Raw genomic sequence first — 16,828 nt, 5'->3', positions numbered from 1 at the left:
CTAATAACTTTGGTGATCCCTTAATGTTTCTTCCAGCGCCATCATCGGGTCAAGGTTTAAATGTGTCCAATACTTTGATTATTGACTAAATACCTGCAAAACTATTTTTGTTTGTGAACAAATATTTTTATTTTATTCAAACAATTATCAAACAATACACTGGGACATAGGAACGCGTCCTTAAAACTTTCAAAAATTAACAATAATTTGGAGGCCCCCCTGCCTTCACTCTGACCCTGTTGAAGATCCCTGCTCTAGACTGCCATCTGCACAAGGTAATTTACCAAAGATTTACAAAAATCGAATCATACTTCCATCAAACAACTGGAACATTTTGTTTTGGTTTGTTGTTCATATAGTACACCAACAGCCCGATGATTTAAATTTCTCTGACCTGGTACACATTGTTTTCATTTTCATCCTCCCTCTCACTAACCACTCACTGCCTGAAGAGACAATACCCTCCTGAAAACATTCCACCTCCATCAGGATAGAAACTCTTCACCATAACGTGATGAGGGTGATCACTCCGAATAGCTTTGTATTTTTTGGCATTTACGTGTTTTAATTTACCATTTTAACATCCCAGGACATTTTCCTCTTTTGTAACAAGCTCAGCCTGGTGAAATCAAAGATATTGTGAAAGACCTCTTGAAAGAAAAAGGATAGGATTAAGGGTCTGCAGCAGTTTTCTAACATTCTAACTTTCACTTCTTAAAGAACTTGAGATGAGATAATATGGTTTGTGTCTGACTCTGTAGTTGTGCCTCTTTTAAGCTCCAACGTTTTGTCAAGATGACTCTGTGATTCCTTAAAGCAGTTTGACATTTTTGGGAAATGTCCTTTTCCGTCCTTCTTGTTGAGAATGACATGAGAAGATCCATGCCCCTTACATCTCTACTGTAGGCCTAATTATGTAGCAGGAGCCAGCAGCTGGTTAGCTTAGCTTAGCATACAGACTAGAAACAGGTGTAAACAGCTAGCCTGGCTCAAAGATAACAAAACATAGCTGCACCTCTAAAACTCTGTAATTAACACGTTTTATCTTGTGTAAAAAAAAAAATTAAATACATTTTGTTGTTTTTCCGGGTTTTATGTGACCAACTATTTCTTGGAGCAGCTACTTTCACTATCTCCACTGGTTGCCTAGCAACTTGCCTAGCAACTGAGAGCTTTGTTTACCTTTGAACTGAGCCATTTGAGCTGTTTCCCCCTCTTTTAAGTCTTTGGCTAAGCTAGGCTAAGCTAAGCTAAGCTAAGCTAAGCTGCCTGGCTGATGACTCCAGCTACATATTGATCTTATTTAAGTGAGATTGGAAGTGAATTAGCTTTTGCCAAATTATTACTTTGAGAAATAGTCCTGCACCTCTTGCCAGATTTTTTAACTGAGATAATGAAAATATAAAGAGCAAAACAGCTTTCAGAGTTCCTACATAATTACCATAATACTTAGGCTACTATTTTACCACTTCAATGTGACATTTCAACATTTTGTGGATCTTTTTCTATTGTTTAATCACCTTACACAATGTTTGCCTGAAAAGATGCAAAAAAACAAAAAATCTTTTCTACGCTGGTATTTCTGTGGTATGCCAGTGCTTCAGGATATAAATTGTAAGCAGATTTGCCCAAACACATTTTTTTAGCAATCCAAATCGACTGCAAATAGACCTGTCTAAATATTTCCAAAACAAAATACTGTCTACGGCAGACTGAAGTCACTTTTGAGAAACAGTGCTCGGATAAATTCATAAGTTGAACTGTCAATATCTATCCACGAGTCACACTCTGCTCAAGGCCCTGCTGTGACGAGCAGTTGATTACCGTCAACGATGTCCAGACTCAGAGCTTCATTCATGAATTGTTCATCTGCAAGCAAAACAAAATAAATGAATCTCACATGCAAAAAGCAAAGTCCAAATGAAAACTATTGCTTCAATTAGTTTGTGGCACATGTAAAGTGATCTGCAACATATCAGCTTTCTGTTACGTGCTCTCATGAACAGTTACTGTGGGACCAGTTCACTGAATGGTTTAGAAGTGAAAATATATCTGCAAACAGAGAAAAGTACTGTGTCATCTAGGCTGAATCTAATGGACAATACTGTCCTGTAAAGCTCTTTAATTGTCAGGTGTTTTTATAAGTTGATAGGTAAAATATGCCACAGATCTCTATTCCTTTTTTATAGATGACAAACAGACTTCATGTGAAAGGGTTGACATATTATCCTGCATGTTTATTTAGTGTCTAGTGTCATTTATTGTAGCAATAAAACCTTTTTTCCGATTCTGATTCTGAAAATATGTCAACGTAAGTTTCTCATTATTTTGAGATTCTAAGTCATTATTTTGAGATTATAGGTCAATATTTTAAGATACTAACTTAATATTTGAATGTTTCTCATTATTTTGAGATTCTTAATCAATATTTTAGACAAGTTAAATAGTTTTAAAGTAGACCACATCGGAAGTGAGAGGCTGAAATCATTCAGTTGCCTTGGCTCTGTATTTGATCTGGTATTTTATTTGTTTCCTTTTTAAGGAACATTGCTTAGGGTGCTGTAGCATAGCCAAAGGACCGGATCATTGTTTATTGTTTACGTTAGGATCCCCATTAGAAGCACATGGGTGTGCCTCTGGTCTTCCTGGAGTCGTGAGCAAGATGGGGTCATTCAAATGTAAGACTATAAAAATAAGAATGATCTGTTTGGAAAAACTTTGTCAACTGTAACAAATCAATTTAAATGCAGATGAGCTCCGGCCAACTTAACATGTTAACACAAATGTTAATGTAACCTTATACTTCTCTCCTCTACAATGCTGTCCTGCCTATTGCTTTATTTCACATTCATTTCACACAGCGTTTTTGTCTAAACAACCTTCATTAGGGAGTCATGAATATTGTGCAGAAGTTAAGTGTGAAGGACATTATTTAACGTTTATGCAAGTTCTGCTGCCTTTTAAGGCGGCTTCTAACTATTCAGGAGTGTAAAGATAAACCGTAGTTTATTACGATTTTTATAGCATTCATTATTTCTGAAGAGTTTTTAAAGGGGAAAAGGAAGACATGAAGGTGACTAGTTACTTAACAATTCTGAAACCTTCTGTGTGGCATGTACCTGCACTGAAACTGCTGCACATATTCATACTTTTCACACTGCATATATCTAGTATATTCATACTACTGTTAACTGTTGTAATATATAGTATATTGTTGTAACACACATACTGGAGTCCCGCACACCTGGCTGGGAGAGCTTCTCCTGAAGCAGCAGCGGGATGATGGTGTTAAAGGCAGGGATGAAATCCACGACAGGATCCTGGCGTAGGTTCCTGCGGAGTCCAGGTAGTGGAGGATGTAGTGGAGGGCCAAGTTGACTGCATCTTCTACAGACCTGTTGGCTCTTTAGGCAAACTGCAGGGGGTCCAGGAGGGGAGGTTGGGATGTCTTTAATTTATGAAGAAAAAATATATGGAAAATTAGCCATTTTACACATATATTTTTCTTTTCCATTATTACCAGCTGCAACATGTACGTGCTGCACACCTTAATGCAACACACACACGACAAAATACATGTATGACGTTAATGATATACAATAGCAACACACTGGCAGGGAGCATTTTTCTGCAGAATGAGAAGCCTTCCTTTAACTTCGATAGCATAGCCTACTTCAAGTATTAGTAATTTAACTTAAGTAAAGGATATGAATATTTCTTCCACCGCTGAAGCAAAGAAGTTAGGCTGATCTTTTACAAATCATAATTATATTAATATTTGGAGGCTAGAGGGTAGAGAAAACATAGCTGGCCTTTTGCAACACAGCCTTCAAGGCCCTGGGTGGCGCTGTGGAACACTAGGGTTAAAATGTGTTTCGTAATGTCCAGCAGTCGTCGCTAAATCTCCTGCCATTCTTTGCCAAAATCAATCCCACAATCCCCACACACCGGCGGTGTATTCATTTGAATGGTCCAACTGTGCAACGCTAGCTAGCGGACCTGCTTAGAAGAGTTGCTCTTGAGCTTAACCACAATTTCACGTTTTGGATTTACACATCTGTGGAAACCTCATGACCCGTGCACCGGTTGGTATTCAACTTCATTGTTTAAATTGTGATAATAAACTGCCATTAATGAAGCCATATGTTCCCCGAGTTTGCAGACTAGCTAACCAGCTAGCTCGCATTAGCGGCCCAGCTAGTTGCTATCAACGTCTCCGTGTATTCATGATAGTTGAACTACAAGCTAACAGTTAAAGCTAGCAAACTGTAACTGTAGTTCTGCTCTTACTAGCTAGCTAGGAGCACGAGCTAACTTTCAACTAAGGGACGTGACGTTAACAAAATTGTCTCCAACAAATGTCGGCTGTCCAATTTGTAGCAACACTTAAAACCTAGCTACTAACTTTAATTAACATGCAGTGGCATTTGTTACAGCTTACCTAGCTATGCTTGTATCGCAGCAGCCAACGCCTTTGTAACTCAAATGTAAGTTAGCGGTATTGTTTTGTTTAGCTATCTCATTTGAATGTTTGTTTTTAGACTTGTTGAACCACCTTGCTTTATGTTAGATCACATTGTACGAGGGAAGGCAACCTATAAACTGTTAGGCCCCAAAAATTGACTTTGACTCTTGCAACTCCTGAATTTTTTTTGTCCTCCTATTTTTCCACAATTGTTTGTTCAACAGTGTCTCTTGTTATGGAAGCTGGTAAGCATGTCTGGTAACGAGAAGTCGTAAAAGGTCAACCGGAATAAATCCATATGGCTTTCTGCGATCCTGCCTGCATTTGTTTGCTGAAAAGAACATGAAGCAGGTATGGAGATGGGAAAGTGAATATCATGTCTTACAGTATATAATTGTGATTCTTAAGTCCTGGTGACAGTTAAGTACAGTTCAGTGGTATTCTAGTAATAGAAACTGAAGTAGTGGCTTCATTCCCTATCCTTTTGTTTTAGGTGGATATTATAAATAAGGAAGAATTAGATAAAGAAAGGTGAGTCTCTGATCCACATCTGTGGGATTCATCTAAATATGATCACTCATTCACTCTGTGTCCAACAGATCTTCCCTCTCAGTCACTGGACCATTAAGACACCTTTCCATAACCATTATCACCATATGTGTGGTTTTGATCTCTACGGTTTTCCAAACTATGACAGCTTTGCATCTGGTCCATGTTTGCTTTCCTTTTGACAGATTTCAAGTCCATTACGGAGTACACAGCCCAGGCAAAGCGAAGCGATTGTCATCTTACAAAAGGAAGGGTTGTCCATTGGTGGAGGTGGGCTTGAAGCTGCACCGCAGAACATCAGATGTAGGCCGTGTCTGTGAGCCTGGCATGGCCAACAAAGAAAATGAGCTGACGTGCTCCGATGATGTGCGGGGCATGCATTACAATGACCACTGCGGGCTCCCTATGAACTCTGCAGAGGCATCCAAGATGGCAGGGGCCAGCTCCAAGTACAGTGACTTAACTGAGGTGAGAGTTCAAACTATTGCTTTGTTGTAGTAAAAGACAATTGTTTTAATTTTTTTCTTGGGGTTGATCAAATTTGCAACACTGTTGCAGACGGAATTTCCTTAGTGCATTGTTTGTGTCTACATACAGTTATCAAAGGACCATGAAGCTATGACTCGCATCCTTTTTGGAAGGAACCTACGACTAAAAGTAGCCCAAACACTATGGCAAAAAACTCCTAGTGAATTAGTGGCCTACCTGATAAGGTAAAACAGTAACACTGCCTTTTGGTAGTTTTTTGTGTTCATTCCTCATTCACACAGGCTTCATATTTAATCATTTGTTGGTTTCACAGAATTGAAGACACAGGGGTGCTGCTTGACTGCTTACCTGTCTTAACAAACAAGTGAGTATCATCTGGGTGTTTCACCAATTTAGGTTTTTAACAAATAAGCATCAGCTGTAATGTCTAAACTGCATAATTTTCCAAACATGTATTAAACAAGATAATGTAGCATCATTAGATCACATCTAATGATTATTAGTATTAATCTGTTCTTTTTTTTTTTCTCAATTAATCTGAAAGACTGTAAAATGTCAGAAAGAAGTGGAAAATGTGCTGCTTGGTTTTTCATAGGCCACGGTTCCATCTCAAATTTCTTGTTATGGCCACAAACTGTTTAAAACTTAGATATTTATTATTTCAAACCAATACTTTTTTTTTCTTGTTAGATTACTTCAACAGATTATTATCAAAAATGTATGTTGATCAATTATTTTAGCTCTAATGTAATCTAAATTGTGTTTTGTGGCATTATCTTCATATAAATAGATCATATGAAATACACAAGGGGCCAAACTGAGCGTGATGTTGTTCTAGATCAGAGAGGGAATACCCAAACTCCTGTGTCTTAGTTCTCTTTTTGTGTCAAATTTGAAGATTTTTGCTGATGTGGTTTCCCCAATATTTATTTATACAGTGACATTAACAGTAGAATCCCCATCTTCCTTTCCCTCCCTCCCCTTCACACATACACAACATCACCCCCAACTCCAAGCAATTCTTCGGTCTACATTGAAAATAATATTGATGATAATGATAAACTCAACTGATAATTTGACTGAAGGTAACAATTGAGACCGTTTAAGCCAGTTGTTGTTGTTTTTGTGCCTGCCCACATTTCTGACAATTGGCTCTCTATCTTTCTTTCATCTTGTGTTTTCTTGTTTCTCGTCAGCCTTAAAACGGAAGCACCATGTTTGTCACTTGGCTGCTGCGTTGACCTCATGCCCCAAGTGAAAGTGATTCTTGCCAGTAAATATGAAGAGTAAGTGTCACTGACAAATTGCATACATGTGTAATAATGACCTCTTTGACATTATATCTTCCGTATCCTGGGTTAAAAGGGAATGGATTAGCTGTTTTAAGTTTTTTTAAATTATCCAAATTTCATCCGAGAAGCTTTAGCTGGTCTGAACAACTAGTAAACGGAAGTGACAAAGCCTCTTGGATGAAATGTCTTTGATTAGCACAGCAGTATCTCACGACCTGAACAAGTTGGATGCATTTGACATTATGATTTGACAAATTTTGAACTGTCTTTTACAGAAACATAATGGTGGGTTTACACTGGGTTCAGTCCGTCATCAGGAAATGGTGGCCAGAACTTTCTAAGAATGAGAAAAGACTGCGGGACAGTTCAGAAGACAGGTGGGCAACACATACTTAAATATAACCGAGACTCAAAGGGTAGTTACAGCTATTTTCAAAAGTTAGCCTCAGTTTCCAAGGTTTGATTTTATGCAAATCTTTGAAATGACTTAACTGTACAACCAATGTACAATATTCAGTAGCTCAGTCCATAGGGAGTTGGGTTGGGAACTGGAGGGTCTCTGGTTGAAGTCTCCATACGGACCCAAGTACAGACTTTGGACTGGTAGCTGGAGAGATGCCATTTCACCTCCTGGGCTCTGCCAAGGTGTTCTTGATTCATCATTGATGGATTCATTCATTAGTGCATTTAAAGGACCTGAGCATGTGTGTGTATTTCATGGCTGTGTTTAGTGTGTAATTAGTCTGGCTATAACCAGACCAAGCCGAGCTCAATAGATTTGAGGTTAAGCGTTGGTCTGGGGAGTCTGCTCTGTATGTTCATTTGCCAATAGCGCGGCAGGTAGATATGCCAGTTTGTGATTGGTTCCTGCACGGAACTGAAGCAGGAGAATTAAACGGGCAGGTTTCCAGACAGGGCAGCAGGGTGCAATCAAATTGCCAGAAGAGTGGGAGGGGCTTACCCAGTCTAGTGTGCAATAACAACTGAGTGTAAATTGTAATTTCCCCATAAGGGATCAATAAAGATTATAAAGTATAAATTATTCAGTTATATTAATTTTTGAAAGACTTTACCATCAAAATGTAATCTCTTTAGATTCAAGTCAGTGGGTGTGATGACAAGTTTCTTAGTAATGAGAAATGGCATTGACCTCCAGGCAGGATTCAGTAGTTATTATGAAATAATGTATGACTTTTATGGTATTATTTATCTGTATTTTGTCTTTTACTAGTACTGCTACTGCTTAATATTCCACCTTGCTACCTCTTCCCTCCTTTTTATTTTCCTAAGCATTCATCTCTGGATGAGGTCAAGGCGGATGGTTGGTTGTATCTGCCGTGCCTAACTTTGTCAGAACAGAGTTTACAATCAGCTCGAGTAACATTGCTGTCTTTTTCAAAGAGGGAAATTAAAAATGACACCAAAGCTTCAGATTAGCAAATTTGCTCTCGCTTCTAAACAAAGGAGGAGTTTTTTTCAGTGTTGCCCTCTTTGAACATTTAAAAGGTTTATGTGCCTCATATGGGAACTGAAATATTAATTCTGGTGTTATAATTAGAAGAACATTAGAGACTTCCTATTATGCTCATTTTCAGATTAATAATTGTACTCAGAGGTTGTACCAGAATAGGTTGACATGTTTACATTTTCAATAAACATATTTTGGTTGTACTGCCCATTGCTACAGCTTCTCTATTCACCCTGTGTGTTGAGCTCTCTGTTTTAGTTACAGAGTGAGGCATCACACTTCTGTTCCGTCTTTGTTGGGAGTCGCACATTGGCAGTACCTAGGTTAGGACTACTAGCCAGTCAGAAGCAGAGCATGAGGGCGTGCCGCGCTAGTAGCTAGGCAGGCATTATAACGTGTGTAACAAAGCGACGCACGTTAGTCACAAAAGTAAAGAGTGGACTTTTCTGTGGTCACTGGCTTTGGGTTCCTGTGTGCTCTCACCATATGTTGCAATGGTAATGTTTGAATGTTTATTGCAGGAATATTGAAATCATGAAGCAGCGGCTTAAGGACTTGTGGAAGGAAGGAGGCCGATTGTGTTTGGTTCCAGGATCTACTGGAGAACTGGCAAAGGTGAGAGAGATGATATTATTGTACGACTTATGAGGAGTTATTGGATGGTGCATCAGCTGTAAAAGATTTGTCTAAATAGAACTGGGAAAGTTGGAGAAATTGCATTTAACCATCCTTCTAAATATGGATTATTCAAATGTTCACTGTCTGGAGTACTTTTTGGAAGATTTCATGAAAAGTGCTTGTTACATTTTTTTTACTTTTTTTAAAACTGAAACACAGTTTTTCTTCCTGTTATGAACAAAAATATATTAAAAAAATAATTGCAACATAATTGATTCGTCACATCTCTGTAAAGGTTTTGAGATGGACATTGTGTTGCAAAGATAAATACAAGTGCTCCTGTTTTTTTCTACCCTCTGTTGATTTTGGGTGAACACAGCCAACCACTCCCATCCTAAAAAACAAACAAAGTCTGCAATAAGCTTACTAGCATAAGTAGTTAGTAACATGAGTTGAGTTTGTATTGTGGTTGTGGTTCATATGTTTCCATCTTCACATCCTGTTTCCTTGATTAGTTTATGAAGGAATAATTGATTTTATTTGCCTAAAGCCAAACATGCGCTCCTTTTTTCAAGTTATTCAGTATGTTTGTAATGTAAAAATCATGCAAATTAAATGGCAGAAATTAGTGTTTGAACTGATTGATTTATAAAGCTATGTAAAACAAAAAGAATATGTTAATGTATGCACCTTGAACTGGCTGTGCTGACAACTAATGTGTTATTTTCCCTTCATGTTTCAGGCCATTGAGTCTTATCTATCACAGCTTCCCTGACAGTTGTCATTGTAGCACTAGGAGGATGTGACCACTGCTGCCGGATCATGGCTGTGTTTTGAACTGATAATGACGGCAGAGAAATGGACTGGTTCATTCTGACACTCATTCTGAACTTCAAAATTCAGACAACTCCCTCAGACTCTTGAGGAGGGCTGAGAGAGCCTTTCTGCAAAAACACACACCGCAAATGACTGCTTCACATTGAAGTGGGCCTTCTTGTGAAGGAGCATATTTAGTGGACCTCCATGAGACTGGGTGTAATGTCGCTCTATGAAGTGCCAAGCTCTTTGTCTCTCACTACATCGCTCTGCCATGGAATGCAAATGTACTTGTGGATGTAATGAATGCTCCGCTGTTTGTATGTGTTTTGCGCCTCGGTTCTCCGGGATCGGGAACTTGAATCTCCAACAGTCTTAAGTTATTAGAGCTCCTCGTGTTTTCATTTTGCCTCTTCATATGACATTTGACTGTATCATGTAAATTGTAAAAACAACTGATTCTTTTAATCTTTTAAATAAATTTGATAAAAATCAAAAATGTATTTCTTTTAATATTCTGTGCATGCACAGCGTGCAGGGCGTGCGGATGTATGGCCTGTTAGAGTGCAGGAGAAAAAACAGCTTAACCCTTGTGTTGTTTTCCAATTAACCATCTTTTGATGCTTTTTCCGATGTTTTGGGTATTTTTTCCTACGCTTTTATTTTTTAAATTCCCGTTCAATAAACCTAATTTTTATGACATTATAAAAAAAAATTCACACTTTTCTTTTTTTTGCCTCTTGTCATTTCTTCCAAAGTTTTGGCCACTTTTTAAAATGCCATAAAATTCAATACAAAAAAAAACATTCAATAAATGTAATCATTCATTTTACCTGAAGAACATTGTGTGGCATCCATGTTATTTTTAGGCAATTTGGATGAAAGGAAGCCAAGTTCCTGGTATTAAAAATTTAAAAAAAGATAAACAGGACAAATTTGACCCAAGGACAACACAATGGTTAAGTCTTGCTCCAAAATAGTTTCTTAGATATAAGGATAACTTTTGGCACAACATATGCCTATAAGTAAACATACATATCTTGATTAATAAGTCATTCAAAGTGGCCAAATTGGAGTAAATCTGGGTAATAATTTAAAAAACCTAATTTGTGAATGAAAAATAAATCCATTTTTTTTTTAGGTGTAATTGTTGATCTCCAGTCTTGTTTTAAACAAACTTTTCTGTCTTTCCAAAAGATGAAAAGGGGCAGTGACAAAAAAATGTTTTGGCTCAGCTTCACAAAAAGTCTATGTAACACATTTGGAAACGATTGTGATACACGTGTGCAAAAATATAATGTACATCCCTTCTGTAACTGTCTATGTGTACATCAGGCATCAACTGTGTGTGATTCTCGGTTTGTGCAATAAAGTTTTGTCATTTTCTTGTGACGTCATAACCCGCAGCGACAGCTGATGTGCCGAGTCTTCCGCTCCAGAGCCGCTTCCGCTCCTTAGCCAAACTGCTCTTGAATAGACTTAATTTTAAATTAAATAAAGACAGCCAATATGTTGAGCAGGGAAAGAATACCGCTTTTATGGGTTTTTTTTCAGGCTGTGGTCGTCGTGGCGTGGTGTTTCACTGATATGGAAACGGGGCCTGGCGCAGGTGTATCGACACAGTCGAACGGTGATCGGTTCAAAATCGAGGGAAGAGCAATAGTTCCGGGGTTGAAAACACAGGACTGGGTGTCCACGGCCAGAATCCTGGTGGAAGGTGAAGAATACGTGGGCTTTTTGAGGTAAGAAACAGCATCAGGTACACCCGTTAGCTACCTAGCCTGTAAGCGTGGCTAGGTAGCATTAGCATAGCAAAGCTAGCCTATACGGTTGCCTGACGTCAACCGTAGACGACAGCTGCTTTCGGCAGATGGCAGGTCCTAACAGTACTAACTTGCTGTGCATGTAACTCGTGTCAATAGGGACAAAAACACTGATATTTAACTATTACTTAACGTAACATGTCATTGAACTTAACGAGCTTAGCCAGACCTCTCGGGCTCAGTTGCTGTAACCATAACAAACCTTGGCCACGAGAGACGTGTCCGTAGTTGCAGTCGTTCCAGCTCATGTATTATAAGTAGTATTGACAGTAGTTTTAATCAAAGGCTTACCACGAACTATTATAAGCTTTCACTGTAGTGTGTAGCTATATGTTTTGCAGTAGCTCACGGTATGTTGTGATTCTATATTGCAGCTAAATGTGCATCTTTCGGCCCAACGTCCATTAGTTGTGATATAAACAGCAACGTACCACTTATGGTCACATTCCAGTTGAAATAGATTTGTATTAATAAATAATAATGTTAACAATTGAATAGGCCCTCCTGGACAGGGCATACCGAGGCGGTTGCTATGGGACGCAGTGCACGCACGATAAGGTTAGCTTGCACTAGCAGTTAGCACAGACTATTTCTTTTGCTGAAATTAAAACTGCAGGAGACCAGTAACTAAACGGGCTGAGGCAGCTGTAGAGCAGCAACTCCGTGTTCCGAGAGTCAAAACTACTTTTTGTTTTAACTGGTGGCTTCGAGGAGAGCATATATAGCGACTTCTTCCGTCTGAAGGCGGGGTAAAGCTGTGAAAATATTCTATATATAGCGTACACTGAAAGGGATACTTTGCCGATTTTAAACCAGCACTGTCATGGCAGCGTGTCTGCAGGTGAACGGCTTCACCCTATGGCACCAGCAGCTATCAGTTCGCTAACCTCATTCACACTGCTGGTACAGGAAACAGTCACTGCCTTTGTCGCTGACAACGAGACACTAACAATACGCTGCCCAGGAGTTTGTGTAATATCTGAATGTTTCCTGCAACAACAAAGCACGCGCTGTGTCTCGCTCCTCTTCTCTTTCTCTCTCTTCTGTGAAATAAAGCTGCTTTCAAGTGCGGTCGGAAAGCAGTAATTGTAAAATATAAGGTGTACTTGCGTTACATTTAAGGGGGAAACTACCCTAGGCAAATTGCCAGTTTGCTGTTTTTTATCAGAAGCAAAATGCTACAGAAATAGAGAGCACTGCAATTAACCAATCAGATTGCTTGATCGGAGCTAACTATTTCATATAAAGCTATATATTCCACTTGAGGTTTTGACAGTACGTTTTGCTACTAGTATATTATTGAACACCTCTTTCCAATACCCTAACTGTATACGTGTGCAGTCTTGACAAAATCTGATTCTTGTTACAGAACTGATGGAAGTTTTGCTGTGAATGACGTGCCTTCAGGATCCTATGTTGTGGAAATCGTCACCCCGACCCATAGGTTTGAACCAGTACGGGTTGATATCACATCTAAGGGTAAAATGAGGTGAGACCTTACTAATGTGAGAAAACAGAAAGGCACAGAAACGTTTCCCATTGGTTGAGTCCGCCTAGCATATTATTCAGCGTACTGTTTAGAGGCATCCGTAACCCACTGAAGTAACCATGTGGCATTTCACAGGGCACGTCTTGTGAACTATATCAAGACTTCAGAAGTAATTCGCCAGCCATATCCCCTGCAGATCAGGGCTAATGGCCCTCACACCTACTTCATGAAGAGAGAAACCTGGGGCTGGACAGACTTTCTCATGAACCCAATGGTAAAGGAAATAGACTATGTTGCACTGAATTTGCCTAATTTGTATGATGTAAACCCTCATGGGATGGATCAATTTCCAACAGGTCAAATGAGTTTGGATTGAGGTCAGTGAAAGTTTTGATGATTACCTTATCGTATTACCAAACAGTTACCGTGTGGTGTGCAAAAGTGTACAGCTTTTGCACAAGCCAAATGGTCTTCAAAGGTTACTCAGTAGTCAAACACACAAGACACGCTCATCCTTAATTCGAGTGTAGGTTGGCCTTATACCAGTGGAAGGCTGAAATAGTATTTTGGGTGGGTCAGTACAAAAGTGAGTGGGCCATTTTCAAAAAGACGCAGAAGTAGCAAAAGGACAAAGTGAAAAAAACAGCAACAATTTTACCTTCCAACATATACTGTATTACAACATGCAACAAAGCTCAGTTGTCTCCAACAATATAGACAAAACCTGTCGATTTGAACATTTTCAGGCTAAAATATATTTGCAGAGGCAGGACCAGCAGCATTGGCTCTACACAGCACAGTTTTAAAAATTAAGCATTTTATCGCACAAAGTGGCAACTAAACATGCTTTACATACTGCACAACATAGAATAGCCTACATCAGACAGAAATCGTACTTGTAACACATCCTTGTGCATTCATAACAGCATTGTTGCTTCAGGACTACGGTCAGATCATGAGCAGCAAATGCACTACCAGCAGGCAACGTTTGGATTATGAAATATATAATGAAAAGTTTCCAGCAAGGCGGCAAATGTTAGACAGTGTCTTAAGTCCACGGCAGTGACGGGATCAAAGAAAACTAAAAGCTATGTTACTGGGTGCTCGGAGAGAGCCGGCGCCCATATATAGAAGTTTACTCCTCGACCCAGCCGGCCCGGGTTTGACCCCGACTTCCGGCCCTTTGCTGCATGTCATCCTCCCCTCAGAAGAGAAGACACATTAAACACACACACACACACACACAACTAGTTCTGTTACTATTTCTATTTTTACATACATTTTGAATTTTTTTAAAAACATATTTTGATCAAACTTGGCTGGGCGGGCCAGTGACGCCCTGGCCCATTACTGACTACGCGCCTGGCCTTATACATTCTCAGTTCACACCATTCCATACATGGTGTATCCAAGTGTAAGAGATAGATTTCAGTCTCTTGTTTAAATGGATTGTTTGTGGCTCCTCCTGCAGGTTATGATGATGGTTCTGCCCCTGCTGATCATTGTTCTACTGCCCAAGGTGGTCAACACCAATGACCCAGAGATGAGAAAGGTAAAAACAAATCCCTAATAGTGTTTTTTTGGAATAGTTCAGGCACATTGAGTTTATCCTGCAGTGCCTCTGACTTGTATTTGGTGCATTCTGATTAGATTAATATGTATTTATTAATTGGCACTAGATGGTAAAAGACTAGCACTTATAATGTCAGTAGTCAAAGGAACGCTTGTATTGGGAATTACTAGAATTGTTGGGTCCTTGTAAATTATTATTAATTGTATTATATTGTGTGTTCTAGACCTACTTTATCTGAAAAGTGATAACTCTTGTTATAAATTGTTATGAATTGAGACTATAAATAAAATTGAATTATTAAATTCATGATACCGGGGCGTCCTTTAAATGTAGGCCCATGTAGGCTCGGTCCTAAAAAAAAATCTTAAGAAAATCATCATATAGGGCTGGGCAATATATCAATATTATATCAATATCATGATATGAGACTAGATATAGTATTAGATTTTGGATATCGCAAAACCATTACATGGTAAGTTTTAGTCTGTTTCCTGGTTGTAAAGGGTGCATTACAGTAAAGTGATGTAATTTTCTGAACTTAATAATAATAATAATACATTTTATTTAATTTATTTTTATACTTACCAGCCTGTTCTAGTTGTTCTACTATTTGCCTTTAACCACTTAGTTATTGTATCCACCTCACTGATGGTTATTTATCTGAAATTGAAATGTGAAGACATTTTGTTAAAGCACCAATTGTCAACCATAGAATATCGTCGCAATATCGACATCGAGTTATTAGGTCAAAAATATGGTGATATCTGATTTTCTCTATTTTGCCCAGCCCTATCATGATACAGTATCCCTCATCTTAAAGTGTAAATTATTTACTTTTGTTTTGTTTTTTTAAATCAATGAAGATTTCCATAGTTTGTCCCCAGCCTCCAGTTTTCCCATCTATAGCTGTTTTCATTTGACTGCCACCTTAACAGGAAATGGAGCAGTCCATGAACATGCTGAATCCCAACCCCGAGCTTCCAGACGTCTCTGAGCTCATGACCAAGCTCTTCTCCGGCTCCAAGGGCCCCAGCAAGGCGGGCGGCAGCAGCAGCAGCAGCAAGGGCACCCGGCCAGCGGTCAAGAGGAGGTAGTACTGTCCACTCAGTCTGCCTGGAAAAAGGTTGAGTTATGCCATGGAAGCAAGATTTTTAAGTGTCATTTTTTTTTTCTTCCTCTGTGTCTATTGTACAGTTTTCTTTATTAGATGTTTTAAGCACATCTTGATTTCTAATATGCTGTTGGAAACTGAGAAAATAATAAGAATTTTTTTCTTCATACTGCACTGATTCTTAAACCCCCCGCAGAAGCTGTTGTCCTTCATTTGCTCTAAACTTTCTACATGTAGCTCTACTACTCATCCTTTCTGTGCTAACCCTCTGCTGTGCATTTCCACTGCTGCTAACTCCGCTACCTGAAAGAGAACAATATATTAAGAGTTTTTCTTTTTTCAATTTCAGTAATGTTATTGTGAATGATGATGAATTGAATTTTAAGACTGATAAATTCTTATTTAAAAGCCTAGATAAATAAATTGCAATGGTATATAACAACTTTGTTTTTATTTGAGATCATTTTATTTGTTTGAGAGTGAACACATGGGCACCTCCTTTTTTTTTTTTAAAGTTACTGTGTGGCGTATTGCATGGCCAAAATTCTCATACAGTACGTTACATTACTAAGCTGTATAAATTAAAATGGCAATAATTGGCAGTTCAAAGGATGCAAGAGCTGTGTGGTTGCTTTTAAGCTCTCTAGAATGTAACTTTTAATAAAGCAACAGTAAAGTCTCAATAAAATGTGTGTGCTATAATGTCCTCAGTTTGTGATATGTCACTCATAGTTGCTGATGGGATGGATATAACAACAAGTGACTGTTCCTCATTCATGGCTCTTTATAACATTGGAAAAAACAATCCCAACTCCAGTTTCTAGCTTTCTCCAGAGCTTTCAACCATATCGCATGGTCCTGTAATGTTTGCGTAGAAGTTAAGTTTAAACACAGAAATCCTTAGTGTTGTGGATGAGGGCATAACTGCTACTGAGCTCACACATCGACAGCTGAATCTCCATGACGACTGCGCAAACTCAATTTGTTAAAGACCTGGTAATACGGTTAAAATCTCAGGAAAAAGCCATTATGTGGACATTAGGTTTTGTGAAACTACCAAGATTAAGAACGAAATTGGATGCTTTAAGGCAATGGCTCCCAACCTAAGGGTTGAGACCCTTGACAGGGTCCCAGG

The 16,828-nt window shown here is 38.8% G+C and overlaps 2 protein-coding genes and 1 long non-coding RNA gene across 5 annotated transcripts; 2 read left to right on the top strand and 1 right to left on the bottom strand.

The window, feature by feature from the left end:
* Positions 1 to 37: 37 nt before the first annotated feature.
* On the bottom strand, positions 38 to 4,588 carry LOC116706074 (uncharacterized). 2 transcript variants are annotated; one of them, XR_004336138.1, is made up of 3 exons: positions 4,442 to 4,588; positions 3,230 to 3,448; positions 38 to 1,869 (listed from the first exon to the last, which is right to left on the bottom strand). It is a non-coding gene; the product is annotated as an uncharacterized LOC116706074 (long non-coding RNA). The 2 variants fall into 2 exon arrangements; XR_004336139.1 differs by having other exon boundaries at positions 3,245 to 3,448.
* katnbl1 (katanin p80 subunit B-like 1) lies at positions 3,854 to 10,182 on the top strand. 2 transcript variants are annotated; one of them, XM_032542658.1, is made up of 10 exons: positions 3,854 to 4,085; positions 4,690 to 4,816; positions 4,959 to 4,996; positions 5,200 to 5,482; positions 5,612 to 5,727; positions 5,817 to 5,867; positions 6,700 to 6,789; positions 7,071 to 7,172; positions 8,785 to 8,878; positions 9,624 to 10,182. In XM_032542658.1, exons 2-10 carry the CDS (start codon positions 4,808 to 4,810, stop codon positions 9,654 to 9,656), a joined length of 816 nt encoding a protein of 271 aa, XP_032398549.1. In that variant the 5' UTR covers positions 3,854 to 4,085; positions 4,690 to 4,807; the 3' UTR covers positions 9,657 to 10,182. The 2 variants fall into 2 exon arrangements, with proteins under 2 accessions (XP_032398549.1, XP_032398551.1); XM_032542660.1 differs by lacking the exon at positions 3,854 to 4,085 and adding an exon at positions 4,292 to 4,487.
* Positions 10,183 to 11,082: 900 nt separating this feature from the next.
* emc7b (ER membrane protein complex subunit 7b) lies at positions 11,083 to 16,387 on the top strand. Its single transcript, XM_032542661.1, has 5 exons — positions 11,083 to 11,439; positions 12,890 to 13,009; positions 13,145 to 13,283; positions 14,481 to 14,561; positions 15,518 to 16,387. Exons 1-5 carry the CDS (start codon positions 11,207 to 11,209, stop codon positions 15,674 to 15,676), a joined length of 732 nt encoding a protein of 243 aa, XP_032398552.1. The 5' UTR covers positions 11,083 to 11,206; the 3' UTR covers positions 15,677 to 16,387.
* The last annotated feature ends 441 nt before the right edge of the window (positions 16,388 to 16,828 follow it).

The sequence above is a fragment of the Etheostoma spectabile genome, chromosome 18 (assembly GCF_008692095.1).
Source record: "Etheostoma spectabile isolate EspeVRDwgs_2016 chromosome 18, UIUC_Espe_1.0, whole genome shotgun sequence".
Taxonomy (NCBI): Eukaryota; Metazoa; Chordata; class Actinopteri; order Perciformes; family Percidae; genus Etheostoma; species Etheostoma spectabile.
Note: the sequence above shows the minus strand (reverse complement) of the source record. Positions and strands in the feature narration are given on the sequence as shown.

What these genes read in the sequence shown, in the direction of transcription:
- katnbl1 (XM_032542658.1), top strand. An exon ending in GAAGAATTAGATAAAGAAAG is followed by an intron (nt 4,997 to 5,199) that starts GTGAGTCTCTGA and finishes TCCTTTTGACAG; the next exon opens with ATTTCAAGTCCATTACGGAG. An exon ending in CTTGCCAGTAAATATGAAGA is followed by an intron (nt 6,790 to 7,070) that starts GTAAGTGTCACT and finishes TGTCTTTTACAG; the next exon opens with AAACATAATGGTGGGTTTAC.
- emc7b (XM_032542661.1), top strand. Translation starts at nt 11,207, where the DNA reads ATGTTGAGCAGGGAAAGAATACCGCTTTTATGGGTTTTTTTTCAGGCT. An exon ending in ACATCTAAGGGTAAAATGAG is followed by an intron (nt 13,010 to 13,144) that starts GTGAGACCTTAC and finishes GGCATTTCACAG; the next exon opens with GGCACGTCTTGTGAACTATA. An exon ending in ATGACCCAGAGATGAGAAAG is followed by an intron (nt 14,562 to 15,517) that starts GTAAAAACAAAT and finishes CCACCTTAACAG; the next exon opens with GAAATGGAGCAGTCCATGAA.